This window comes from Thamnophis elegans, chromosome Z, assembly GCF_009769535.1.
Source record: "Thamnophis elegans isolate rThaEle1 chromosome Z, rThaEle1.pri, whole genome shotgun sequence".
Lineage (NCBI taxonomy): Eukaryota > Metazoa > Chordata > Lepidosauria > Squamata > Colubridae > Thamnophis > Thamnophis elegans.
In genome coordinates this window covers 101002469-101030202 of record NC_045558.1, presented here as the reverse complement: position 1 = coordinate 101030202, position 27734 = coordinate 101002469, and the positions used below count along the sequence as shown (strand labels likewise).

Sequence of the window (27734 nt, the reverse complement as noted above, 5' to 3'; positions counted from 1 at the left end):
GAGGCAAAATGTCCAGGTTTCTCAAATGTCACATGACCTCTCTGCTCGTTTCCAATAGAGTAAAGAGCCACAATCTTCCAGATCAGAATAGAGCAATTAAAAGCATTGATGCTTTGAGAATCTTTCCTTGCACACCACTCTGGATAGTATTAGAGTTGGTGGAAAGTACAGAGCAATCATCTAGCCATGGTACTATCAGAACATCAACCCCCTCTGCTCTGTTGACTTGAAATGTTGACAAAAAAAGCATCTCAGTTGTCTGTGGTCCATTGTGTGATGAGGTTTACTATCTTTTTGAAATCTCACAAAGTAATTCAGTTATTCATTTATGTATTCTGATACTGAGTGTACGTGTTTCTCTGCCCAAGTCATTACTTACATGACCTCTTTCTGAAGGTCCTTGATCTGTTTCCACCCTGAACATTCACTCACTAAGTAAAAATATGCTATCAGAACTGGGTATATAGGCCTCAGCTGTAGTGGAGTGACACCTAGGAGTTCTTTAACAATTAATGATTGGACCACAATTCTTGCACTGAACTGTTTTGGAAATGGGCTCCTTATTTCATCAGCCTAATGCTTTTAATCACCTAATTCTTCATCAGTCCCAATGCAAAGACTGGGCTACCTTTCTTGGCACTCTTATGATCTGTCTCATTCGATTCCTCACAGGATCGAGGAAATCAAGGATTCAAAGCACAGGATCCTTTTTTGGCCCTTCTCTTTTTTCTTATGCTGCCTAGCCAGGACCCCTATTTTCCACATCTTTATTTTTCTTATTCCCATAGGTAGTCTTTTCTTCTTTTTCTTTCTTTCTTTCTTTTTTCCTTTCTCTCTCTCCTTCCTTCCTTCCTCTTTCTCTTTCATGTGGCACCCATCTCATCTACAGAAAACTTTTCTTTTTTTCCTTCTTGTATCTTTATGAAGAGCCTCAAAAGTAGGTTGACACTGAAGAAAGATATGATTTGCATGAGCTCTTGGAATAAGATAAGTGGTTTTCCTCTTTTCTTTCTTGCTCTGGAACAGTTTTGAGTCCTAACCAGTTGGTTTAGTATAGAACATCAGTTTTGAAGCTGCCTCACTTTGGAAGGTCAGGTTTAAAAGATCTGGAATTCACAAGTTTATGTAAGTATAGTGAACAAAAGTCTCTTTTCATAGCATTGAACCAATATGCTGAGTCTTGTTAAGTTTGTTTGATTTTACATCTCTGCTTTTCTATTAGGTATCAACCCACAGTCACCTGCCATATCACCAAATTTGGTAGGTCTTGATTTTCCCATCTTGATTCTAACTATGGAAAATAGGAAGATCCAACTTATGTACTCACTTTAGATTCAACAGTGTGAATACTGTTGAACCACCTTTCTTGGCCACTATGGCAATCTAAGTATTGAAGGGCTGCCGCCGCCGCCTAGTCCTGGTTTAACAGTCAGGAGACTGCTGAAATTTGGCTTTTCAAAAAGGAATGAGGCTGGAAAGGGTTGATGCATCTGATGCTGCCTGTGCTTAGTCCAAAAAAAGATTCAGCCACACCCTAGAGGTTTCGATGCTGGCCTGTTTCCTCTGCTCCAATGCCTATAGAAGCTATTGTTCCTTAGTTGTGTTTAAGAAAGGGGAATGATGTCAGATGCTCTAGCTGGCCAAGCTTACTTTGGGGGCAACTTTAGATGAAGATACAAAAATGCAATTAATGTGAAATGTGAAAGAAACAGGACAGTTATTTCATTTTTACAACCCCTTTTCTGTTATTTTGTCTCATCCACCTCATATATCACGCTTACTCTGCATAATTTATTTGGGTCGTGCTAAGTTTCTGGAAGGACCAAGGAACTACAACGACAACTGCAACACCAACAGCTGTTCAGTCTATCTCCTTTTCTTGGATTTCAAGCTTTGCTTATATATTAGTTCTATATATTTAAGGGAAAAAGGAGATGGAAAGCAGAATCCTCAGGATGCTGAAAATGGTACTAAATTTTCAATTCCATTCTTCTGTTGCTTCCAATGCATAGGATATAAACTTAGTGAAGTGGCATCTTACTCACTGAAAGTGCAAAAGTAAGAACTTTCTGTATTAATTCTGGCTGAGATATTGCACCAAGTACACGTTCTATTCTGTTCTTCTCTTCCTGCATATCAGCTTGCTTGTGGAGCTGCAAAAAACAAAATAACAATAGCAAATGGCAAGTGATATTAGACTTCTTCCTCCTTGTCATATTCTACTCTAAACTAGGACGAGAGAAGCTAAATTAGATACCTCTCAGCTTCTCGACATTATGGCCAATGAGTAAAACACAAAGGAATATTTGCCAGTTAGTTGTGGGTGGGAATGTCATCAAAATTTGGCTACATTTCCCAGTACTGCAGTTGCAAGGTTTACAGCTGAACCAATAGATGATATATTATTTCTACACAATGGCTAAAGGAGCATTTTCCAAACTGTTTCCATTTATTTTACTTATGACATTTGTTTTGAACTATGCTATTTAAATATGTCACTTAGGTTGAAACTCTTCTGCAGAACTTAGTACAACCAGGGGTCAAGAAAAGTTACTCTGTAGTAGGAACACATCTTTGTCCCATGAACAGATGTGGAGACCAACTAGCTTGCTAAATTGAAAGGAAATATGTTTTAGAATGCAATATGATAGGCAAAAATGGTTAAAGTTGTGATATAAAGGGACAATTTGCAGCCTAAGATTTGTAAAAGGGCTCCTGATATATAGCTTTCAAACAGAGATTCGGTCCTTTTCCTCAGAAGGAAGAAAGCAAGAAATTTAGATGAGCAAGTCAGCTCATCACCTATGACAATGAAAATCATAACCAGGAGCAATACTTTGGGAGGAAAATGAAGTGCATATTAGGGAGTGGAAGACATATTTAAAAGAAAATATTTTGAAAATGAAAATGCCAAATCAACAGCCACAGCAGTCGAAAGCAATTTCTTGATGAGATGGAAGTCATTTATGTCACCTATAATTTCCAATGGCAACATTGTTTTAAAAATTATCAATTTTAAATTACTGAGAGAAAAAACTGGATGAAAGATGGAGATCATGTTGATGTGCTAAAATTCTCACTAGGCAAAACGAAGCTGAAAATCCAGCAACATCTAAAAGGCCACAGATTCCTTTGTTGTAATTGCCAATTTTGTGTAAAAAATTTTTTTATAATGTACGTTAGTTAATTACACGCTATAGCTTTTGGGGAGGATTATCATTAACCAAGCCTTATTTAATTTATATAATTCATTTCTCCTCCATTCTCAGGAATGAATAATATGGCTAAATATGAGAGAAAGAGAGAGAGGGATTGAGGAGAGAAACTGAAAAATATTAACTAATATTTTAAATTATTCCATTGCAATGAGGGGGATCTAAGCATAATTTTAAATCTCTTCCACTGTAACTAATAATATTTAAAATTGACTATGTCTAAGGCTATCTACTGTTATTATCATGGGACAGAGCAAAGTTTACAATAATTAAAACTGCAAAGCCCCTATGAGCATCTTGCACGCTAATACAGTATATTATCCATAAATTTTTACATGCCCAGAAATACAAAGCATACTTACCTTTAGCATAGTATCTAAGGTTATACTGTCACCATATTTCAAAACAGTTACATATACCTGGGAAAAAAATAATTTTAAGGTAAAGAAAGCGTCCTGTCGGCGTATTCCTATCAGTCAACTTAGAACATTCTTCCCTTTTTACATTTCAGCCTCCAAAAGTTTAATCTGTCTCTGTTCAAAGCTCATCTAAGGAATTAAAACAAAAATATGCAACTATTATACTAACATTTATCCTATGTAGATTGTGGTTGTATCTAACATTTTATGGAAAAGAAACCGTAGACTGGGGAGAGCTGATGGAAAACTGCTTAAAAAGACATTACTGTTACATCACTAGGAAAGTACCAGAAGCAGAGTAAATTACATGTTAACTCAGCTCTGTATGAAAGGCAGAATTTGAATCAAGATGATTTTGTGAAAAACTTAGATAACTATTACTAAACAAAATGTTTGAAAGCAACTTACAGAACTCCTTAGATCAGCAGACAGGACGTGCTTCCCTTCCACATGATCTTTGAACCGTCGTCGAGCTTCTTCCAATGTTGCCTTATGTCCAGCTTTTCCAAGCTTGCCCAAAACTAAACCTCTCAGAAGTGCATCTAGATGACCTAATGGAAAATAAAAAGAAATAAGAACGTTATATTTTTTAAAAACCTTATCATACATATATAGTATGAATCTGATCTGATCACAGACTCTGAACTGAAAAGGACTCCCAAAATCTTGAGCATGAAATCTATGAAATGTTCTATAAAATATTCAGTTCTTAATTTCCTATAATCTCAACAATGTTCTTTCAGCAACTATCATGAATGCCAACATCAAAAGTTTATGTCCTAGACCTGCAAAAAACTTAAGTATTTTCCATGACATTTGTTGAATCGGGTAAAGGAAAGGCACATTCACGCTAAAGGCAACAACAGCTCTTTATTAAGTCAGTAGCAACTATGTACAATCCGGCGAAGGTTCAGTCTGACAGCAGCTCTTTTATAGGGAGATGTCAGACCCTTCGACCAATCAGACTGAATCTCTGTTCCCACTAGAACAGAAGACCTTGGTGGAAACCATTGTAACTGATTCTGGTATCTAACACCCCTCCCCTCTTAGATGGTATCAACTGACTTGTGACATAGTCACGCAGGTAGGCAGGCTTTCTGGTAGCTCGCCCAGACCTGGGCAGTTCAGTTGTTGGGTGTTCTCCAGTCAGGTTGGACTGACCTGTTGACTCTGCAGCTTCGCCTGGTGGAAGTTCCTGGAACTTTTCCCAGGCCGCGGCTGGAGCTTCTAGAGCCAGTTCGCTTGGAGCTCGCTGTAGGCCTGCAACACTAGCAGATAAGTCCCCCAGCACCTTCGGGCTTGAGTTGTCTGTGGAAGGAGTGACTTCATGCTCCTTTTGGCTAGGGCTTTGGCTAATTCGTGCAGGAGTTACTTCTGGTTGTCTAAGATAGGAGTTGGAGAGGTGGCCACGGAGTTGGTCAATGTGCCGTCTCCAATTCCGACTGTCCTCGAGCTCTACTAGGTAAGAGTGAAGTCCGGTGATGCCAAGCACTGTGACAGGAATCCACAGAGTTCCCCCGGCGTAGTTGTGGGAATAAACTGAATCCCCTACGCTAAAGTTCCTTATTTTGCTTGTTGAATCAGGGGGTGATACGGCAGAGTAGTTTGGGTGTAGCCGGTCTAAGTGGGACCTTAGCCGGCAACCCATTTGAAGCTTGGAAGGGCTTGTCCCAGTGGTAGCACTTGGCGTGATGTACTGTATAAGAAGAAATCGATCAACCTGTGTTTGCCAATCTCCAGGGTCCATCCTGGAAAGGGACTCTTTTGCAGATCTCACCATTCTCTCTGCCTGACCATTGGAGGCTGGATGGAATGGAGCAACCAGGGCATGTCTGATTCCCCGTGCTGCTAAGTAAGTTGTCGATCTGCATGGCCATAAATTTGGGCCCATTGTCAAAGACCAAGACATTGGGCAGGCCGTGAGTGGAGAAAAGTCTCTGTAGTGCCTTGATGACTGCCTCCGCTGTGGTAGAGATAATAAAGACTACTTCTAGCCATTTCGAGTAGGGAAAGTCTGGCCATGAACTGGGCCACCCTAGACCATGGTGCTTGAGGTCGTTCCCGCTCCTTAGCGGGTGCCTCTGAGGGAGTTGGTCTGGACTCCTGGCATAGTGTGCAGGTAGCCACCCATTCTTCTCTCTCTGTGTCCATGTTAGGCCACCACACATAATTCCTGGCCAAAGACTTCATCCTGACAATTTCAGGATGCCCTACGTACAAAGCCTCTAATACTGCAATGCGCAGTTTGGGTGGAACAACAACCTGGTCCCCCCACAGTAGACAATAGTTTATTACAGACAATTCATCCCATTTGCAGTAAAACATTTTAAATTCGGACCCAACAGGCCCCCTGGGCCATCCCCTTCACGCCCAGTTCAAAACTTGTTTGAGTGTAGCGTCTCTAGCAGAGTGGCACGCAACGTCACTAGACGAGACAGGACCAGTCTCTAGGCAGTCAATGAGGATTGGCATCTCGGGGATAGGGTCTGCAAGCAGTTCAGGTAGTGGGCATCGACTCAAGGCATCGGCATGCCCAATGTAGAGCCAGGTTGATGGACAAGGCGATAACTGTAGGCCGCGAGGAAGATTGTCCATCTGGTCATTCGCGGTGACAAAGAAGCAGGAGTAGGCCGGTCCCCAGCCAGCAAGCCTAGAAGTGGTTTGTGGTCCGTGATGAGTTCAAAATCACGGCCGTAGAGGTACTTTTAACGCCGGCAACTGCAGCCAGAGCCTCACGGTCCAGTTGGCTGTAGTTCCACTTGGCAGCAAACAAGGTTTGCGAGTAATAGGCGATAGGCGCCTCAGTTCCATTTGGCATGCGATGGCTCCGACACTGAAGAGGGAAGCATTGTACGTAAGAACAAGTGGCAGGGTCTGGCTGTATTGGATCAAAAATGTGTCTGCTGCCAGCAGTCTCTCCACCATGGCAAATGCGGCTGCTTCGGCTTTGCCCCAGGACCACTTTGCGTTCTTTGCAAGTCATCAATGTAACGGTTCAACAACTATGGTTTTCTGTTTGTTAAGGAGCCCGAGGAACGCCTGCAGCTCTGTCTGATTGCGAGGTGTAGGGGCATCCTGGATTGCCTTAATTTTTTTGTCGGTCGGGTGAATCCCAGAGCCATTGATGAGGTACCCCAGGAATTCAACCCTTGGCACGTTAATTTGGCATTTTTCCTTTTTGAGGCAGAGGCCTTCTTCTCTGATTCTGGCCAGAACAGATCTCAATCATTTAAATAATTGTGCCTTATTTGCAGTCGATACCAAGATGTCGACGAGTCCTGGAATCCCCTGCAAAAGCTGTTCCATAACGCTTTGGAACAGTCCAGGGGCGATACTAACTCCAAATTGCAGGCAGTTACATTTGAATGCACCCCTGTGCATCACAATGGTTTGGGCCTCCGCTGTGGTGCCATCTACAGGCAACTGCAGGTATGTCTGCGCCATGCCTAATTTTGCGAAAATTTTTCCAGGGCCTAATGAATGTAGTAAATGCTGTACATTGGATACAGGATAAGCGCTTTGTTGCAAAGCTTTGTTTATCATGCATTTGTAGTCTGCGCAGATGCGGACTGACCCATCAGATTTGACAGGTGTCACAACAGGTGTTTCCCAGTGTGTGTGATCTACTGGCTCTAGGATTCCCTGGCCTATTAATTTGTCCAGTTCCAAATCAATTTTAGGGCGAAGAGCAAAAGATACTCTCCTGGGTTTTAGCCTGATGGGGGATACATTGGGGTCCAAATTAAAGGATATTGGGGTCCCCACATACCTAGACCGGGGCCGAAGACGTCCTCAATTCCTTAAGGAGTTCCCCAGTGCTTTCGTCTTGAATGGCATTGATTCTGGTCACTTCTAGGCCCAGGGCTTCGAACCAGTCAAGCCCCAGGAGAATCTGCAGGTTCAAACGGTCACTGCGCATGCAGTAGCTGTCATCTTCACACTCTGAGCCTTCAGGCTCTATAGCCTCGCGATGTATGCCTGCACTTTTCCGCGCACTTTTAGTTGACTACCGTCACTGGTAGCTGGCCGCAGAAAGAATTGCACCCGGAAGGTGCCCTGGCCCATGATGGGGGCTCGGTTCCCCTGTTAGTCGCGAAGGCGAATGTCAGGAATCCGTAGATGCTGCTTCTTGAGGCTAGGGATAGCCTACTTGAGTACTGCCCAAGGCATTATGGTCAGGGATGACCCAACGTCAATCTCCATTTCACATGGAGAGTCCTCGATGAGGACTGTGACCTTCAGCTTTTTTGGCTGCTTCGTGCGGACTTGGCCTATGGAGGTGTGGTAGTGACTCTGGTGTCGCCTTCTGTTTGCCATGGTGGTGGCTGCCATGCCCCTTGGTTGGGCCTCTGCTGGCGGTTAGGTCGGTTTCTGGGCTTCCAGGTTGTAGCGGGGTGATCGTTCCTGCAAACCTTGGCGCTGTGCCCCTTTCAATTGCAGCGTTGGCAGATTGCGTCGTGGGAAACGGCAATGTGATCTGAGATGATCTCCGCAGCCGGCGCAAGGCGGCAAACACGGTTTGAATTTTCACGCCAGCTTGGTGCAGTCGCTGTCATCTTCACACTCTGAGCTTTTAGGCTCTATAGCCTCGCGATGCACACCTGTGCTCTTCCGCGCACTTTTAGGACTGTTTTGGCGCTGCAGGGTTTCCATCGATTTAACGGCGGACTCAGTGGCTCTGGCTTCATCTAGAGCGATTTGAAGCATCAGGTTAGATTTCGCTAGTAGCCTCCTCTGCAGGCCAATGTCCCTAACACCGCATATGATGTGGTCAAGTGGCAGTTCATCGAGATCTCTAAACTCGCAGTACACTGCGGCCTTTCTAAGCGCCACAAGGCATTCATTGATGGATTCACCCTCTTTCTGCTTGCGAATGTTAAATTTGTGCCTTTTGACATGTTTAGACAGTCTGGGAGCGTAGTGTATCCTCAGCGTCTGTTGTAACACCGACCAAGCCACCGATTGGAGTGGCGTTGGCTTGGAAAAGTCGTTTGCAGTCTCGAACATTTCTCGTCTGCAATAGCTCAGGAACATGTTCTTTTTTCGGCCTTCAGAAAGGCCCATGAGGTTGTTGGCTTTGAGGAAACAGTCGAACCTCAGCATGTAGGATTTCCAGTGCTCGGTGACTGGGTTGTACAGAGTCGGTGGGGTGTGCATGGCCATCTTGTGTCTCTGAGGGCATCTGAATTAGCCGCTCAAAAGACAGCTGCTTGATGCTGCACTGAGCTCCGGGCTGGGTTCACTTGCTGAATTGTTGTGCTCTTTTTGTTTGCCTAGTTGCCTTCTGATCCCATCCACGTCGCCAGTGTTGGATCGGGTAAACGAAAGGCACACTCAGGCTTAGGCAACAACAGCTCTTTATTAAGTCAGTAACAACTATGTACAATGCAGCGAAGGTTCAGTCTGACAGCAGCCATTTTATAGGGAGCTGTCAGACCATTCGACCAATCAGGTTGAATCTTTGTTCCCGCTGGAGCAGAGGACCTCGGTGGAAACCATTGTAACTGATTCTGGTATCTAACAACATTGATATGAAATATGTGAGTATGAATAGTATTAATGAGAAAAAGTGAACTCAACACCAATGTTTTGAATAAAGGGTTTATCTGGATTGAATCGTCAAAGAAAACCACGCTGACATATAACAGAAGCAACATGCTTTAGAGAGGTACTATCAGTTGAACTGCAACCTACAGTATATTTCACTGTAAATGCTTGTCTGATATTCTGATTAGGTTCCAATGATATGCTAAGATATATTGTGATTTTTATGCATCAAATCATATATAGGCTTCAATCTATATAATCCTGTTTGTCCCAAGAAGGTGCTTCAGTTCTGGATGAGAAGCAAAACGTCTTCAAGGAAAAATAAAGTCTGTTTGCCTCTTGAAAAAGCAGCTTTGGGACAACAATGACTTGAATGACAGACATAATCCTATTTGATTTTGGCTAACGCAATCTGCCTAGAATTTGCTTGTTTTTAATAGCCAGCACTTTTTACCAGGATTAAAGAAGAGTTCTTAGTACTGCAATAAAGTAGAGTTACTCAAGAAACATCATTTCTGTTGCTCCATCATTGGGGGGTTTTTTGGGGGGGTGGGGGGAGATTCTAATGGGTAGATTTAAAGGTTAATCAGGATCACAAAGGAGTCATCTGTAGATCCAGTTGTCCTCTGCCACTCTGCAAGTTATTGCTCATCCTTATCAGGTCTTTGCACACCCTCACTGCATTTTTTTTGATTGAAAGAAAAATCCAAAATGTAGAGGTAATAGAGGAATCAGGAATAATTGAATGAATTGTGAGATTAGTTCCTTGATCATATTTAAGCACATGATAATCTAATATCCTGATAAATGCGGCTTTGGTGATAGTTCATCGGGGATTTGAGCCCAGTATAAAACTGTTTTTGAATAGTGAGTACTCAAAGGGACAGACATATATGTAAATGTTTTGAAGACTTATTTTATTTATTTAAATATTTAAACCCCACTTTTAATAACAAAATCTTTAAAAATTCCATACAATAATAAAACTGCAACAATAAAAATCAACAACTTCAGATAAATATATCTAGCCTAAAATTTAACTCAACTATAGCTAGAAATAATAATGCAATAAAATGAAACAATCACAAAAATCTCCAAGATAGTACATGGGTATTAGGCCTTTTATAAATGCCTAATCAAATGGATTTGTGATAGCAAACTAACTTAATAGCGGTATGAAACTATTATGAAAAAGGTTTTTTTACAATAGGTGAATAAAAGACAATCCTCTATTCCTGATTTTAAAATAGGGTCACGGTTTAAGACCAATTTAGTCATAAACAGTACAGAGTTTAAAAAATGGTTTCATCTTAGATTTGGAAATGTATAGTAAACTATCATAGGATAATATACAGGAATCTCTAGGTCCATCTACTTTGTCATATACCATCACTTAGATCAGGGCTGACAAACTCCCAGCCCATAGGCCGGATGAGTAACGTGCTGGTCACGCCCACACCCAGTTTAGCAGGGGGGGAGTCCCGATACATCATGTGACACCATGAAGACATGAGTTTGACACCCCTGACATAGATCTCTTCATTCTGAATCAAGTGAAGTTTCTGTATTATCTTTAAAGAAAGCTTGGTATAAAGTGTATCAGTATATCATTTAGAAAACATAAAGCAAAATTAACTTTCTCCAGATGGACCCATATATTGCATACAGCTTAAACTGATACAGCATATTCCTGGCTCCTACAACTAATTCAGCTTATCCAAGTACTGTAAAATGCATGCGTCTTTCAAAGAAAGCATATCAAAGACTACTTGTGAATACCCAGCCAGAGGATTTAGTTTGCAAGTCACAGTACTTCAGTGTTTCCTGAATTAAATGTCAATCTGTTCCCATTTACTCAGTTTTAGAACTCTGTATAGATTCTCTACAGTACACAAATGTAACTCAGAAGTATAGCTAGATATCATACACTTACTAATAACATTTCAACTCATGGCCCCAGATGACTATCTCCAACAATATCATCGTTCTCTTGAATGAATTCTCATCCACTTGAAGAGGAAAAAGAAATTTTGAAAGTGGCACCAAGAAGAACTTCCCTCTTGATTACTTCTAAGGCTACCCTTTCAAATTTCTGATTTTGCCTCTGCTGTTTTGAACTTTGAACAAAGCTTGGTGCCTTCTTCTCATTACAAAAAACTTCTGACTTAGTTCTGTAAGATTTTTGTCTTCACTGACATCCCCTGAACAGATCAAGCAACTTCAGATAGAAGAGAAAAAGAATCATCACTTCTTATGCTATCGTTTATTTATATAATTAATCTAACTATTCATCATAATTAATGGCACCAATGCTGGTGAGAAATCTAGAAGAAATACATGGATCATATTCTAAATATTTTTAATATATCCAATCTATCTGTACATTATACATAATACCTGGAATATATGAAATGAAGGTGAAAGGAATAGCTGGCATATTGTAGGTTAAGATTACTAATGGAATCTTTCTTCTGATTAATTCTATTCACTCTGGGTCTTCTGTCTTATTCCAAACATAAACCAGACCCTCAGCAGTTTAACCATCTAAAACCGAAGAAAAAGCCATAGCAAACCTTAGCACTATAGTTTCCAGGGGAAACCATCAAAGTTGGCCACCTATTCCTAAATAGTTTGAAAGTTTCAGTCGCTGACAACAAAAAGCCGCAAGAAAAAACTAAATTACTGAAAGATCAAAGTATTCATAAATCTTCATACCCTCACCAGGCCTGGGGTCCCAGCCCAGTTTTTCTCCTATTGGTGAAAAGATATCACGGATGAATGCCTGAATCTCTTCATAGAAGTCTGTGTGGGACAAGAGAGTTGAGAGAATCCCCAGGTTACAGCTTAGGTCGCTCCACACAGTATAGTTGGGCTCATTCACAAAAGCTTCCATGACTTTTAGAACCTCTACAGTGCTAATAATTCCAGCTCTGGCCTGAGAGAAGAAAAACAAGTAAGTTATACTCCAAACCAAAAGAAATATTCAATCTTACAAAAGAGCACTTGGGTCCTTGCTATAAATTATACAGAGTCATTTAGAATATATCTAACAAGAGGTAGAGTGTCAATACAGAGCTAGAAACTTCTATCAATCCGAGTCATGAAAGTAGTAAATAACAACAGAAGAATATTGCTATTTCTATGATTTCAAAAAAACAGGGCAAGTGAGCTAGGAGAAATAATTTACAATTCTGAAAATTCTAGCTGCCAATCATTTGCAACTATGGGTAGTTCTCAACTTATGACCACAATGGACCCTGGAATTTCAGCTCTAAGTGTTGTAGTCATAAGTCAACTCACCACATGGCTGGACTCAATTTTACCACTATTTTTACAAGTGAGTCTCCACATTTGTTAAGTGAATCACATGATGATTAAGAGAACCACATGGTCATAATATAATAGCATATCCAGGGTTGTTTTAGCTGAAAATTGGCAAAAAAAAATAAATCACAAATCACATTCTTGTGATTGCAAAAGTGCCTCTAATAATGTGAGTTGGTTGCCAAGTGCCCAAAATGCAATTACAGGACCAGAGGGGGAGGCATAATTGTTGTAAATAGCTTTTTAAAAGTCTGCCATAATTTCAAATGGCCACTAAACAGCTGGTTGTAAGTCAAGGATTACCTCTAGTGTATTTGTGGATGTCGGCAATTGATAATAGTTTCTTCATGAACTTGAAAGCAATTCAAGTCACTTTGGTGATTGAAAAGTTCAAACTGATTGATTGGTATTCTCCATTAAATGAATGTGTGTTCCAAATCCTTCACAAGCCACTATGGTTTCAGCGTTACATTATATTTTATTATTATAAATCTTAAAGCATTAACATTTGAAGAATAAGTAGCATCTTTAAGGAAAGAGCCAAATTAATTTTTGAGTTGAAATTAACAACCCTGAAATCAATCTATTCTGGTTTATTGAGGTGGCATGAAACAAAACAGAAAATTGTGGAGGTCATTCAATTTAATATCCTGATTCTGAAAACATCTCTAAAAACAACACAGCATAAGTTGTGTGGAATATAGTTTCCTCACAAGGTAGTGAGGAATAATACTGACAAGATCCTGTATATGCCACACTCAACAAGGGCAGAGTTTAGCACTTGATGGGGAATTCCATACTTGTTCTTAAAAATAAAAAGTTGCTAGCACAATAACTGATAGTTACAAAATCCCAGATATTTCTTAAATGAAATATCAGAAGATTGCTTCCGAGAATCTAATAATGAAAAATAATAGAAATAGCAGGATTCAAGCTTTCAGAGTACTTTAAATAATTTTTTTTACTCAGCTTGCAGAATACTTTTCAGGGGTGTTTGGATTTCCATCTGGTACTTCATATATGTCATTTATTCATGCTTCAGTGTATTTCATATTTAAAGCTATTGACATGAAGTCAGAATCAATTTATTAGAAAAGAGCACTTTAGTTAAAAGTTTAAGACTAGGACTGCAGAGATTTTTTATTACCAAAATATATATGAAGTTCATTAATTCAAAATATATTGTGCTTCCAAATGTAGTGTGATTCTTAAAGGAGAAAGAAAAAGGAGACAAGGTAAAAAGGAAAAGGGAAAAAAGGTTAATAAAAGGAAAGAGATATCTACTTACCAAGGAAAAGAGATCATTCTGCAGCCCTAGCCTGTCCACAGGGAGTAAGGAGAGATCACGGATAGCTGGTAGTAAACCCTCCAGCATGTCAGGACTGTACTGTGTCCGATAAAATCCCACTGTTCCCAGATTTAGCTGAAAACGTTGGGAGTGAGATTCAGTTAGCAGTTGGAGAAAACACACAAAGGCATCCACCACATTAAACCAAATATAGAGAACAGAATAACATGGCATTTAATAACATCTAATAATAATATACAGGTAGCCCTTAACATATGATCATAATTGAGACTGAAATCTTGTTCACTGAGTGACGTGATAATTGAAATGCGCACTGACTGATTTGCTCTACAGCAGCAATTCCACCACTCCTGATTGTGGTTGTTAAGTGATGTCCTAAGTCCTAAGGATAGAATGAAAAAGAGCTGACTGCTGAAGGATTTCAGCTTCATGCAGAATTGAAATCCTCCCAGCAGATAGTTGTTTTGCTCTTTAACATCTCTGCCTGCCAAAGGATTTCCTCTCACTTCCATATACAAGGGAAAGACAACACAAAAGCAAAATCACAAAGATTTATATAGAGGAGAAATCTTAAAGATTTCTACTCTGTTCCTACAGCCTGCCAAAGTATTTTGGCTTCCCTCTCTCCTCTCTGGTTGCAAGCTTTCCTGCCAGCTTTCCAATTGACTTTCTGGGAAAGCAGACAGAGAATACTGCAAATGGAAATCACATGACCACGGGGGGGCCTTGCCAACCAGTTGTATATGCATGGTGGTAGTATTACATTTTATGATGCCCAGAAGTGCTTTATGTCCCATGAGTTTTTTGAGGCTGTTGTAACTCTGAACAATAATTAAACAACTTCACAAAAATCAAGGACTATTTGTAAAATATTCTTTTTTTATAAAGTTTTTTATTTTGTAAAATATTCTGTTATCACCAGCTTCGCAAAAGGAGGAGTTGTTTCAGCAAGGACAAAAGTAAAATAAAAGTTATTTAATTATGAAGTTGATAATTCTCCAGTCGGCTCATTGTTGTTAGAGACATAGAAACTAGATAAAATGTACAAGAATCTTCTCCTTTGAGGTGAGCAATAACTAAATTTTATGTTGCTACATGAAAGCAAGAATAAATTGGTCAAAGATATATTTACCTTTATTTTAAAATACTTGGTTTGATACATCTTAACTACCGGTACATGTATGTAGGGATATATACTTTTATTTTACAACTGTTAATGTTTTAGATTTATCACCTGGAAAAACTAAACTTACAGTGAATAAGACTTTAAGAGAATTAAACTATGATTTGTCTGATTTAATTTATCTGCATTTAAATTTAAATGATCTGGGAAAAACTGAGCCTTGAATCTAAACCTGGTAAACAATGACATGAAGTCACTGGACAATACTGATATATGTCCTCTTTATAGCCAGAATTACTCATCTGGTAAAAGAAAGGAGCAGTAATGGTAAGATGCACAACTAGAGTCTTCCAATTTTGATATCAATTGACATTTCCTTCAGCAATGCTATGATCAACATCTTGTCTTATTTATTACTTAAATGTATCAATAATTTTCTAACTTTGGTAAACAAGGTGATAACATCTCTTATGCAATTAAAGTGTTGTGAACACTAACAGAGATCTTCTAGACCTGTATCATTTTAGTCAAGTGAAGGATACTGGATTGCTTAATGTAGCATATTGAAAATAATAGTACTAAATACAAAACTACTGTTATTGTTTTGACATATATATATTACAGTACATAGTAAAATAAAGTAATTTTTATAAAACTCTAGATCAATATGGACAAAACAACAGCCTCTGAAAAATCTACTCCTATAAAATTAATATTGGAAGAGATGGAAGTTATAATTGTTTAGATTATCAATAATATGATAATCTCTGGCAAAATTATGTCAAGATAATTATGACTCAATATCAGATTGTTAGAAGAGAACTTTATAGTAATAAAAGAAGCTCAGCAATAAAGCAAGAAATCTAAGTACTTAGAGATGACAAAAACTGTAGGGAATGCACACAGTTAATTATTTGTAATGAAAAGTCATTTCTATTGAGATGCTGTTAAACAATGAATTTTAACTGGATCAACAAGTCAAAAACTATCTCTATCATGAATGGTCATTATATCTTTCCCAATACCAATGACAGCTACAATGTTACAGTAGGTTTTTTTTTACTGTTTTTTTTACTATTGAGCATTTAATAACAAACAAAATAAACTCTTATGGGGAGCTTACACTAAAAGCATAGACTGAACATGAAAGAAACAATTACAGTATCCTTCTATATGGGTTATTGGCGGCATTACATTAAGAGAACAGGGTAACTCTGGGGAAAAAATGCAACTGTTCTCTTTTCTTCCAACTAATCAAGATACTAACTAGGAAGAATAAAATAAGGCAATAGGTTGGAGAATCAGAAATATACTTAGAGAGGAATATCTCCTTTTTATTATTACTCACCTTAATCCACTGTTCTGGCTTCACATCTTTCAAAATTAAACTTAACTCAGGTTTGTCCATTAATACTTGCATTTTGGCATGGGTTGGGTCATCACTTGTACAAATGGTAATGGGAATCATCCAAAAAGGGCAATCTTCCCCTACAAAAAAGAAGAGAAGGACACCTGACAGAACAAGGCATGGTGTGGTCCACTGTCCAATCCCCAGAAACATATTTTGAGGATTTATAGAATAAGAAGTAAAATCACATCTGCTGTCATCCAGCACATTTGTAGAGTGAAAATCCAATCATTCTGCAAAAGCAAATTTATTCAAGATCTGTGTGTCCCTGAAACAACTCATACTCTTAACGACTTAAATTTTATGCAAAGAATGGAAACACTAAATTTGCTTTCTGGGCCTCATGGAACTATATATTAGGGTGACTCGGGCAGTCACATGTGAATAAAACTTTATTTAAATGAACATACATATTTACATATTCATATGAATTATTATTCTTATTCTCTATAACAAATGAGAAAAGATAAATAAAAGCAAAATAAAAACCAGTTGTAAATTAACCATGAAAATTTAATAATTTAGGAATATCTCCTATTTCAGTTGTATTCACAACTGGGCCAAAGAAGAAGTACCTCCATATAACACAACAGGTGCTATCAGAATTACTAACAAAACATTGCATATGTTGATCTTCCTTTTCAAATTAGTAAGTATAATCTTTATTGTTATTGTACTTAAATACAATGAAATCGGTTATAAACGTCCTTTAAAAAAAACCAACTGAATGAATTGCCTTCAAAGTCAAACTCTAATCAAAAGCTACTATTTTTTATCAATAGTAATTAAAACCCAGTTCTATTCTAAATTAGCAAATTACTAGTTTGCTTCTTCATTTTGTGCTTTAATACTTTGTACATGGTTCAACTTATTTATATAAGTCATCTAAGTAATTTGCTTTCAATACCTTTTTCTCAACTGCAGGTACAATATTCTATGACTATGATTTTTTAAAATGACCTTATAATCCTTTGCATCGGGGTGGAGTCAGAGCAACTGAATGATGCTCAAGTGTTTATTGGCCAGATATCCTTCCGGACGCCTACATGGAGTTCGCAGCAGAAGTTATTCATTGCAACCCCGAGAGAGAAATATCTACCTAGGATCGAACTCACAGCCTCCTGATTGTGAGATGAGATACATCTACTTAATAATGTACATCTGTTTATTCAATGAAGAAGTGGTCATACCTTTTAGATTTTTTTACTTTTTGCATAACTTGACAATGAATGTAACAGGAGTTTTATATGAATCCTACTGATAGGTTAAGGGAATCTGAGTAAACAAGAACACACCCAGTTTTGATTCTTGTTTAATTTATTGATTTATTACATAAACAAAGCAATCTAGCATGCAATGCACCAGTGTGAAAAAGTAATCATCCTCTTAAATTAAGTAACATCTTTGACCGGAAAGCCTATAGGTGCTATGACTACGTTCTGTAATTGGTGATTAGGGTCTTACATCTCTTTTTCAGGTTTATTCTTCCAGAGCAAACTGCTTCAAATTAGTAACATTTAACTGTATTCAAACATGAATTGCTTACTCTGTTCCTGTCATAATATTTCTATGGGGTTTAGTGTTTAAAAACATTGACATATGGGTTTTTAAAAATAATCATACTTGCTTATATGTTTGAGATTGTTGCCTTGCTACATAAGCTACATGTGTTTCTGCTTACGGATAGGATCCCCAACCTTTCTGGCTCTGCAAAGTGGCAGCAATGGCAAAGTGGGGAGGGGAAGGTGGATGAGCATATAATTCATAGTTTTTTAAACAATTATTTAAAATTAAAATGTTAAATATGAAGCTCTCTACAAATATTATGAAATTTAGCTCTTAAATCACATTCAGTTTTTCATCACATGGATTCTAAATCATGCTGTGTCAAAAAGAAATTCTTGTAAATTTCTGTTAAAAAGTTAGTGATGCCTATATCAACTTTATAATGAATCAAGGGAACTGCAAACCACAAAATTAATAATATAATTATAAACTGTACAAACTGTGACTTCTAATATTGTCTTAGGCACAAAGCCACTTGGATGACCTTGGACCAATCACTCTATCTCAACCCTAATAAGCAAGCAATAGCAAACTGCAAACAACTTCTGAAATCTTGCCAAGAAAACTTCAAAGACTAGCCTGGGCAGTTGCCAGGAGTCAACACTGATTTAAAAGCATATCCAAAAACCAAATTCCCCATATTGCAACACATCCTCTAGAACACAGTTTAATGCCCTTCCCTTTGCAGTCATGGATGTTAAATACTGAACAATCAGACATATTTTGCAGAAATGACACCTCTATGCCTCTGATGAAACTGAAATCTCAGAACATATCTTTCTGAAAATTTATGAGAAATTACCTTCCAACGAATCCAACCCCTACTAATTAGATTGCCTGGGAACTGTCAAATGATATTTTGAAATTTTCCTTTTAAAAAAAGAATGTATCCTGAAATCACTTAAGCAATTGTTAAATACTAAGGCTATGTTCTGAACTGACAACAAAACTGGGTAATTTATCTAATTAATGATTATTTTCTTGTATTTCCAGATTGCATTTGCTTTATCTTTTGTAATTTAGTCTTTGGCAACAATAACATATTAATTATTGTTACTTCCAGAGAGCAGTGATGATCCAATCAGTAGCCTATTTAATGAAGTATTCACAAACCCATCCTGTGATTTAACTGTACTGAATGAGAGACAGTTTGGTCTGATAATTAAGGCACCAAGCTAGAAACCAGGAAATTGCAAATTCTGGCCCCATTTTAGGCATGAAAGCTGGCAATGTGAATGCTGGCCCAGTCATTCTCTTTCAGACCATGACATAAGGTTCAGGTGACAAGCCAGTCAGTCAATTCCTACTCTAACCAGTGGATCAACACTCAGTTGATCAGAAAAGCAAAAATTGTATTTGCAGGAAAACACTAGGAAGGTTTTTTTAAAAAAATATTGACATAACAAGGAAACCATTACTTTTTCACACAGCCATATTGTATTTTGGAAGGTTTCAGTTAAAAATAAATAAAAAGAACCCCAAAGTTTGATGTTACTCTCTTTAAAAATCAGTAGGACCCACATGAAGCTATATTTTAACTGGTAAAGATATACAAAAATAGAGAAATCCCAAAAGGAACAAATACTTTTTCATAGAACTGTATTTTTACTACCTTTCACCCAGATATCACAAAGAAATATTAATACTATGTAAAAATCATTTTAAAGAGTGTGCTACTTTTCTAAAATGTGCAAAATGCATACCCTCCAAAACACAATGAAAAATTAAAATTTCAGATTTAATTGTTGTTAAATTATTTCAAACATCTGAATCCTAAAAAGGACACCTGCCTGCACAAACTGACAGTGCAAGGGCTGTTTCGTGGAATAGTTGGTGTCACGTACAATATGGTGCGCTGCTTGCTCCTGCTATCGTCTTACCACTATATGGTCCGCTGGCACAGAATTTCTTCTGGACTAGCTTCAGCACTTTGTTATCTTCTTGCTGGAGTAAAGAACGAAAGTAAAAATAGTAGTGACAGGCTTGAGAATATCTCTATTTAAGATGGTATGTCCTGAGGACTTAATTCCTTGTCCTCACAGCCCATAGTTAAGTTTGTCAAAGTCTTTTTATTTTTTTGCCAAACCATATGTTTTTGCCCACTCTCCCTTTTCCCAACTGCCCTGAACCTTTATCTGTTACTCTCAACAGAATGGCCGCTGTCACAGATACTATGTTCTTACGATACAGTATTATATCATAGTATTGTGATTGAAATATGAGGGCTTGGACTGGGTTATCAGTGGCTACCATTACATAGTCAAAGGAAGTCCAAATTTGCTGAAATTAAATATCCTATTATTTTGGTTTAGTCTATTTCAATAAACTGTGGTATTAGCTTAATCTGATAATAGGATCTCTGTTCCCTAATCTAGTTTAAGAATCTCTCCACGGATCATGAATTTAAGATGGCATGCGTGAAAAATATCTGAATTGTGATCTCCAGCTAAAAAAAAAATGAATATCCTTTCAGAAAATATTTATGGATATTTATAAATACAGAAATAAACTCATTAATGTGTTTTATAGGTTATTTCAGAAGTGAATTCCAAAGCTTGGAAATAAGTTAAATGAAGATGTATTAGACTACATACTACTAAAAACTAAAGCTAGTTTTCATCTACAATTACAAAAGGGTATGTTCCAGTGAAAAAGCAGGATTATTAAGCAAAATGAGATTCTCTGTAATGTCTTATTTTTGAATTACACAAATTTGATATAACAAAGTCATTTAAACTGTTTTAAAAAGAAAACAGTAAAACAGTAAAAAAAGATGTACAAAATGTTTGTGTGTTTATGCATTTTTGTTTGTTTTTACTTAGACATCACCCAACTCCAATTCACTCAGGCCCATAACATAAAAACAAGATAACAAATATACAATCAAAAGTAGAACATAAAACAGTAAACAAGATGAGGAACTCAGCAACAATTAGCATATCATGTAACTAGAAAGGGGCTCTAACTACTCTAGCCCAAAATCCGAGAGACCAGCCAGGATTTTTAAGGCCTTCCAGAATGCTACCCAAGCCTTAAGGAGAACCTCATCCCAGAAGGCAGGTGCCATAACAAAGAAGGCGTTCTTCTAAGGTCCCAATAGCCAGCACTCCTAAATTGGAGAATCGTTCAAGCCTCCAGGTCCTATTTGTCATAACGCTTAAGAACATGAACCATGACTAGAAAACACCTAATATAAATCCAGTCACACATCAAGTTTCTAGAAATATCAGAGGAAAATATTTTTTTATATTTAGACATTGAGATTATATATTTGTTGACTAAACAAAGTCAATGAGAAGTAAATGTGTCAGTTTAAATATACAAGCAAATAGCTGCAATATTAATTAAAAATGAAATTAGGGATTCTACAAAAATATTTATGCTCTAATTCTGCAGTACATGGCATTAATTTCACTTTTATATTTTGTCTTATTTTATCTTATTCCATTACTGTTTTCTAAGGACTTAAAGGGAGGAAACAAATATTTTTGTAATATTTACAATTATAGTATAGCAAAGCATAACATGGCATAACAATAGTATAGCATAACATAGCATAGCATAGTATAATATAATATAATATAACTATAATATAATATTGTAATATAATATAATATACTGTATTTTTCAGAGTATAAGACGCACCGGAGTATAAGACGCATCAAGGTTTTGAAGAAGCAAATTTAAAAAAAAGTAAGTAGGTAGATAGAGGGATAGAGAGGGGGAGAAATAGGTAGGTAGGGAGAGAGAGAGTAGTTAGGTAGAGAGAGAGAAATAGAGTAGGTCGGTAGGAAGAGAGAGAGTTTGTGTAGGTAGGTAGGTAGGTAGGTAGGTAGGTAGGTAGAGAGAGAGAGAGAGAGAGAGAGAGAGAAATACAGGAGGGAGGGAGGGAGGGAGGGAGAGTAGGTAGGTAGGTAGGTAGAGAGAGAGAGAAATACAGCAGGTAGGGAGGGAGGGTAGATAGGTAGGTAAAGGGATAGAGAGAGAGAAATACAGTAGGTAGGTAGGGAGAGAGAGAGAGAGTAGGTAGGTAGGTAGCTGTTTCTAGGTGTATTTATCCATGTGCTGGAGAAGGAAATTGCTGACAATCTGCAGCACCTAAGACTTTGTTTCTGCTGGCACAGCACTTGATCAATGTAATTCTCATCAATCAGTTAAAGAGCTTTCCAAAAGGAAAAAAAAAAGTTTTGCACTCTGCAAACCTCCCAAACACAGGCCCGTTTTTTAAAGGTGTGAATAGCCTTGGGGGGAGGGGGTTGCAGAGTGCTCCTGGGGGGGGAGACGAGCAAAAAACGGCCCATTTTTCATGAAAATGGCCCCATTTTTGTCAAAGAAAAATTGCATGCCTAGCTGTGGAGGTTTACAGAGTGCTGCTGGGGACAAAAAACGGCCCGTTTTTTGCTCATTTCTGCCCTCCCCAGTCCCCAGGAGCTCTCTGAAATCCTCCATAAGGCTTCTGGAGGCAAAAAATGCTGTGTTCAATGTATAAGATGCACCCAGATTATCAGCCCCTTTTTTGAGGAAAAAAGGTCCGTCTTATACTCTGAAAAATACGGTAATATAATATAATAATAAAAAATATAATAAATATAATAAATATAATAAATATAATATAATATAATATAATATAATACAATACAATACAATACAATATAATATAATACAATACAATACAATATAATATAATACAATATAATAACATCATAATATGTGTTTATGATACATTTTTCCTATATTAGAAATACTGGAAATGATATTAGAATATTTCAAGTTATATGCAACTTTCTAACTAATAAGGGGCCCTAGTGGGGCCAAAGCTTTTTGAGAATCATGAATCCATGTAAATAAGTGCAGCAGCAGACTTTAGCACTGAGATACACACTGATTTTTAAGGTTTTCAGTTTGTATTTGCAATATAACTAGACTTCAGGCTATGAAGTTAACGCTGAAAATGTATGAGGGTAATGGTTAATGAAAAAGAGAAAACTTAATATACAGGTGAAACTCGAAAAATTAGAATATTGTGCAAAAGTTCATTTATTTCAGTAATGCAACTTAAAGGGTGAAACTAATATATGAGATAAGACTCATTACATGCAAAGCAAGATAGTTCAAGCCGTGGTTTGTCATAATTGTGATGATTATGGCGTACAGCTCATGAAAACGCCAAATCCACCATCTCAGAAAATTAGAATATTACATGCAATCAATAAAACAAGGATTGTACATAAAACAATATCAGACCACTGAAAAGTATATGCATGCATATGTACTCAGTACTTGGTTTGGGCCTCTTTTGCAGCAATTATTGAGAGCAACTTTTGCCAAAAGCAACCAAAACTGGTTCAATGACTGTGGGATTACTGTGCTTGATTGGCCTCTCCATTCTGCTTCCATACTCTGGGTCCTTGGTTTCCAAATGAGATGCAAAAGTTGCTCTAATCAGAAAAGATCAGGGTCAATGCAGCAGTCTACCAGCAGTCTCTTCATTAAGATCAGGGTCAATGCAGCAGTCTACCAGGAGATTTTGGAGCATTTCATGCTTCCTTCTGCAGACGAGATTTATGGGGATGCTGCCTCCATTTTCCAGCTGCCCACACTGTCAAAAGCGCCAAAACCTGGTTCAATGACTGTGGGATTACTGTGCTTGATTGGCCAGCAAACTCACTTAACTTGAACCCCATAGAGAATCTATAAGGCATTGCCAAGAGTAAGATGAGAGACATGAGACTGAACAATGCAGAAGAGCTGAAGGTCGCTATTTGAGCATCCTGGTCTTCCATAATACCTCAACTGTGCCACAGGCTGATAGCTTCCATGCCATGCCACATTGAGGCAGTAATTGCTGCAAAAGGGGCCCAAACCAAATACTGAGTACATATGCATGCTTATACTTTTCAGAGGTCCGATATTGTTCTATGTAAAATCCTTGTTTTATTGATTGCATGTAATATTCTAATTTTCTGAGATGGTGGATTTGGGGTTTTCATGAGCTGTAATCATCACAATTATGACAAATCATGGCTTGAACTATCTTGCTTTGCATGTAATGGGTCTATCTCATATATTAGTTTCACCTTTTAAATTGCATTACTGAAATAAATGAACTTTTGCACAATATTCTCATTTTTCGAGTTTCACCTGTATTCATTGTCACATATAAACTTTCACAAACTTAATGATATCCATATAGTCTTATGAAGGCTTTCAGAGCTTTTCTACCCTCCTGGGGCTGGGGAGGGCAGAAATGAGCAAAAAATTGGCCTTTTTTGCTCCCTCCAGCCCCCAGCAGCACTATATAAGCCTCCATAAGGCTATGCATGCAATTTCTTTGAAAAATAACGGGACCGTTTTCGCAAAAAAGGGCTGTTTTTAGCTCATTTTTGCCGCACCCCCCCACCCCACAGGGGCACTCTGCAAGCCCCCCCCCAAGCTATTCATGCTTTTTATTTGAAAAAAAAAGGGCCCGTTTTCGCAAAAAACGGGCTGTTGTGGGGAGGTTTGCAGGGTGCAAAAACTTTTTTTTCCCCCTTTCGAAAAGCTCTTTAGTTAGTGATTGATGAGAATTACATTGATCAAGTGCTGTGCCAGCAGAAACAAGTCTTAGGTGCTGCAGATTGTCAGCAATTTCCTTCTCCAGCACATGGATAAATACACCTGGAAACATCTACCTACCTACTATATTTCTCTCCCCCCCCTCCCTCCCTCCCTACTCTCTCTCTCCCTACCTACTGTATTTTTCTCTCTATCCCTCTACCTACCTACCTACTCTGTCTCCCTAACTACCTACTGTATTTCTCTCTATCCCTCTATCTACCTACCTACCTACTCTCTCTCTCTCCCTATCTACCTACCTACCTATCTACCTACCGTATTTCTTTCTCTATCCATCTACCTACCTACCTACCTATTCTCTCTCTCCCCCTACCTACCTATTGTGTGTATGTATGTATGTATATGTGTGTGTGTGTGTGTGTGTGTGTGTGTGTGTGTGTGTGTATGTATGTATGTATGTATGTATGTATGTATGTATGTATGTATATATATATATATATATATATATATATATATATATATATATATATATCCACTTCCTACCTACCTACTCACTCACTCTCCCTACCTACCTATTGTATTTCTCTCTCCCTCTCCCTACCTACTTACTTTTAAAAAAGAATTTGCCTCTTCAAAATCTTGGTGCATCTTATACTCCGGTGCGTCTTAAAAATACAGTAGCTGCAAAATGCAGTTTGTTGATGACTGGAAAGTTTTAAATAACTTTGGTCCAAAGGCTTTTTAAAAAAAATATGGAAACTGAAATACTGAGTAAAAAGAAAATGAATGCAAAGATAGGAGCTCTATAGCATAATATGCTTGCAAACTTGGAAGATTAAATCATTGGTTTGCATTCTACCTGAACTGAGTTCAATGTCAGAAATCATATACCTACCTGCTCCCCTTCTATGTAAACCAGTGGAAAACCCATTTGCTTGGTCCATGTATTCATCACAGCTGCAATAGGTTTACCGCTAGCATCTTCCAGGCTTTCCCAAAGATCTTCTGCAAGAGAGAAAAACCTCAATCTAAATAACCTGCATTCTAATGCTAAAGAAAATATTTCATACCTGCTTATTTAGTGAATTTATACAGCCACTCCTTTTAACAATGTGACACTGAGCAGTTCCTAATACAAAAATCATAATCACAAATAAGAGGAATCACTGGAGTCATAGTTACAGATAGACCTCATTTAGAGACTGCCTCAAGTACCAACTATTCAAATGTATGATTAAAAATTATTTTGCAACAAACACTTATGTTTACCGCCTATGCAGCTTTTCACATAGTGACATGTTGCCCTTACAGTCAGTTAATACTGACTGATTTCATGTTTTTTTTTCTCCTCACAGAATGGAGATTGTCTAAACAAGGGATCTTTTCCTGAGCTGCTTTTTTTCCGCAGCGCAGTGCTTCCACAGCAAATCAACAAGCTCAGTCCTGTGACCTTAATTAAGAGGCAGTCCTTGACTACACCATTTGTTCAGCAACCATTCAAAATTATGACAATGCTAAACAAAGAACATAAGAACTGTGCTTACGCCACATGCCCACAGTCACATGATCACAATGTGGGCAATTGGCAATTCACACACCATTATGATCAACCACAAGATGCTACAGCTGCCCCATCTGCATATCTTCTGTCCCCTTGGGACTTCCTGCCCAGCTGGATCCCACATGCCTTGACCTACTGCCGACCCAGGATCCCTTGCTCCACTAACCTCTTTGAAGATCACCTTTCCGAAAGAGTGCCAAGCTGATGCAATGCATGGCCTTCTGCAGAAGCTGCCTAACACCATTCTGAAGCAAGCCATTTGTGCAATCCTTTAGAAGGGCACAATTGGAAAGTATGTCCTGCATTGCCTGGGTGCTCTTTTGAAAATGCAATCTTTTGGGAATTGTCTTTCTAAGAGTTCCAAGCCACTGCTTTGCATCATCTTCCTATACAGAAGCTACTCGTGCCATCCTGGAATCAGGTGTCATTTTAAAAGCAGCCACAATTCTTGCAATCTCTCACATCCTACCAAGTCACTTAGCAACAAAATTGTTAATCCCAATTATGGTTACTAAATGAGGATGACCTGTACATAGATTACAAGATTTTGGCATGTGTCACTGTATATAAATGTCCTATACAAAATTAATATGTGGATGTTCTTATATACAATATTAAAAGCAACAGTGTTTTCATACAATATTATCTACCACTTATCTTTTAGAAAAAGAAATTGATCAAGGACTTAGCATAATACTAGACTGGATTATTTTGAGCAGGATTGGAGAAACAAATGGAAAAAGCTCAGAATTCACTATGGGAGTCTGGTAGTAGATTACTATTGCACCAAAGTAATACACCAAAGAAAGGATTGCAGGAAAGGTTAAGATTTCATAAACTACAATTTATAATTGCTAGAAAACTACATTTCTTGTCTTTCTGGTTAGAGAAATTCAGTATGGGATAACTTATATAAATGTTACCCTCTTTCATAAATGAAACGCTCTGGAGAAAAAAACCAAAAACCACAAGCGTTACAATTACCTGTAGAAGCATTCTTATGCTGAAACTTGGTAAGATACAGGTGCATTCCTTTCCGGAAATCCTATAAAACAAGAATTTCAAAACAAACAAAATTATCAGAATTAATTCATTTCTGCTTTTCCACAAAATCATTTTTTTAAGAACAGAGTTTTCTGATTAATAAAAAATTATTATTATATGTATAATACTGTCCATTTAACTGTCACAATACTTGTGGTACATATGGACCTTATTAATAAAACAATGTTTAGTTCACAATGTGAAATGTTGAGCCAAAACAATGTTCAAAAGCCTTGGATACAACTCCAAAAAATCACCAAAAATTTTATTAGATTGTAACTTAGAATCTGGCAGAGCAGAAAAATGATTGGGAAATAATCATATTAACTATACTCAATTCTATCCCTCTGTTAATGCAGCCTAGAACTGTGATAGAACTATTTTTGGCAGCTGTAGCATACTGCTGGCTCATATTTAAATGATTGTCCATTAGGACTCCAAGAGTCCCCTCAGAGTTACTACTATTGAGCGAGGTTTCACCTATATTGTACCTGTGCATTTGGTTTTTCTTGCCTAAATGTAGAATGTTACTTTTTCACCACTGAATTTCATTTTGTTAGATAGTGCCCAATGTTCAAGTTCTGTCAAGATTCTTCTGAATCTTAAACCTATCTTCTGGAGTGTTGGCTATTCCTGATAGCTTGGTGCCATCTGCAAATTTAA

The 27734-nt window shown here is 37.9% G+C and overlaps 1 protein-coding gene across 2 annotated transcripts in view; it reads right to left on the bottom strand.

The window, feature by feature from the left end:
* NPEPPS (aminopeptidase puromycin sensitive) overlaps positions 1-27734 on the bottom strand; it is a 118041-nt gene that overhangs the window by 16358 nt on the left and 73949 nt on the right. The window contains exons 14-22 of one of the 2 annotated variants that reach the window (XM_032236744.1): positions 27012-27072; positions 25362-25471; positions 19792-19855; positions 16286-16425; positions 13794-13928; positions 11897-12116; positions 4043-4185; positions 3578-3634; positions 2046-2153 (exon numbers count right to left, since the gene is read on the bottom strand). In XM_032236744.1, the coding sequence (XP_032092635.1) occupies positions 2046-2153; positions 3578-3634; positions 4043-4185; positions 11897-12116; positions 13794-13928; positions 16286-16425; positions 19792-19855; positions 25362-25471; positions 27012-27072 (1038 nt within the window). The remainder of the gene's footprint in view (positions 1-2045; positions 2154-3577; positions 3635-4042; positions 4186-11896; positions 12117-13793; positions 13929-16285; positions 16426-19791; positions 19856-25361; positions 25472-27011; positions 27073-27734) is intronic. The other variant, XM_032236743.1, reaches the window with a different exon arrangement.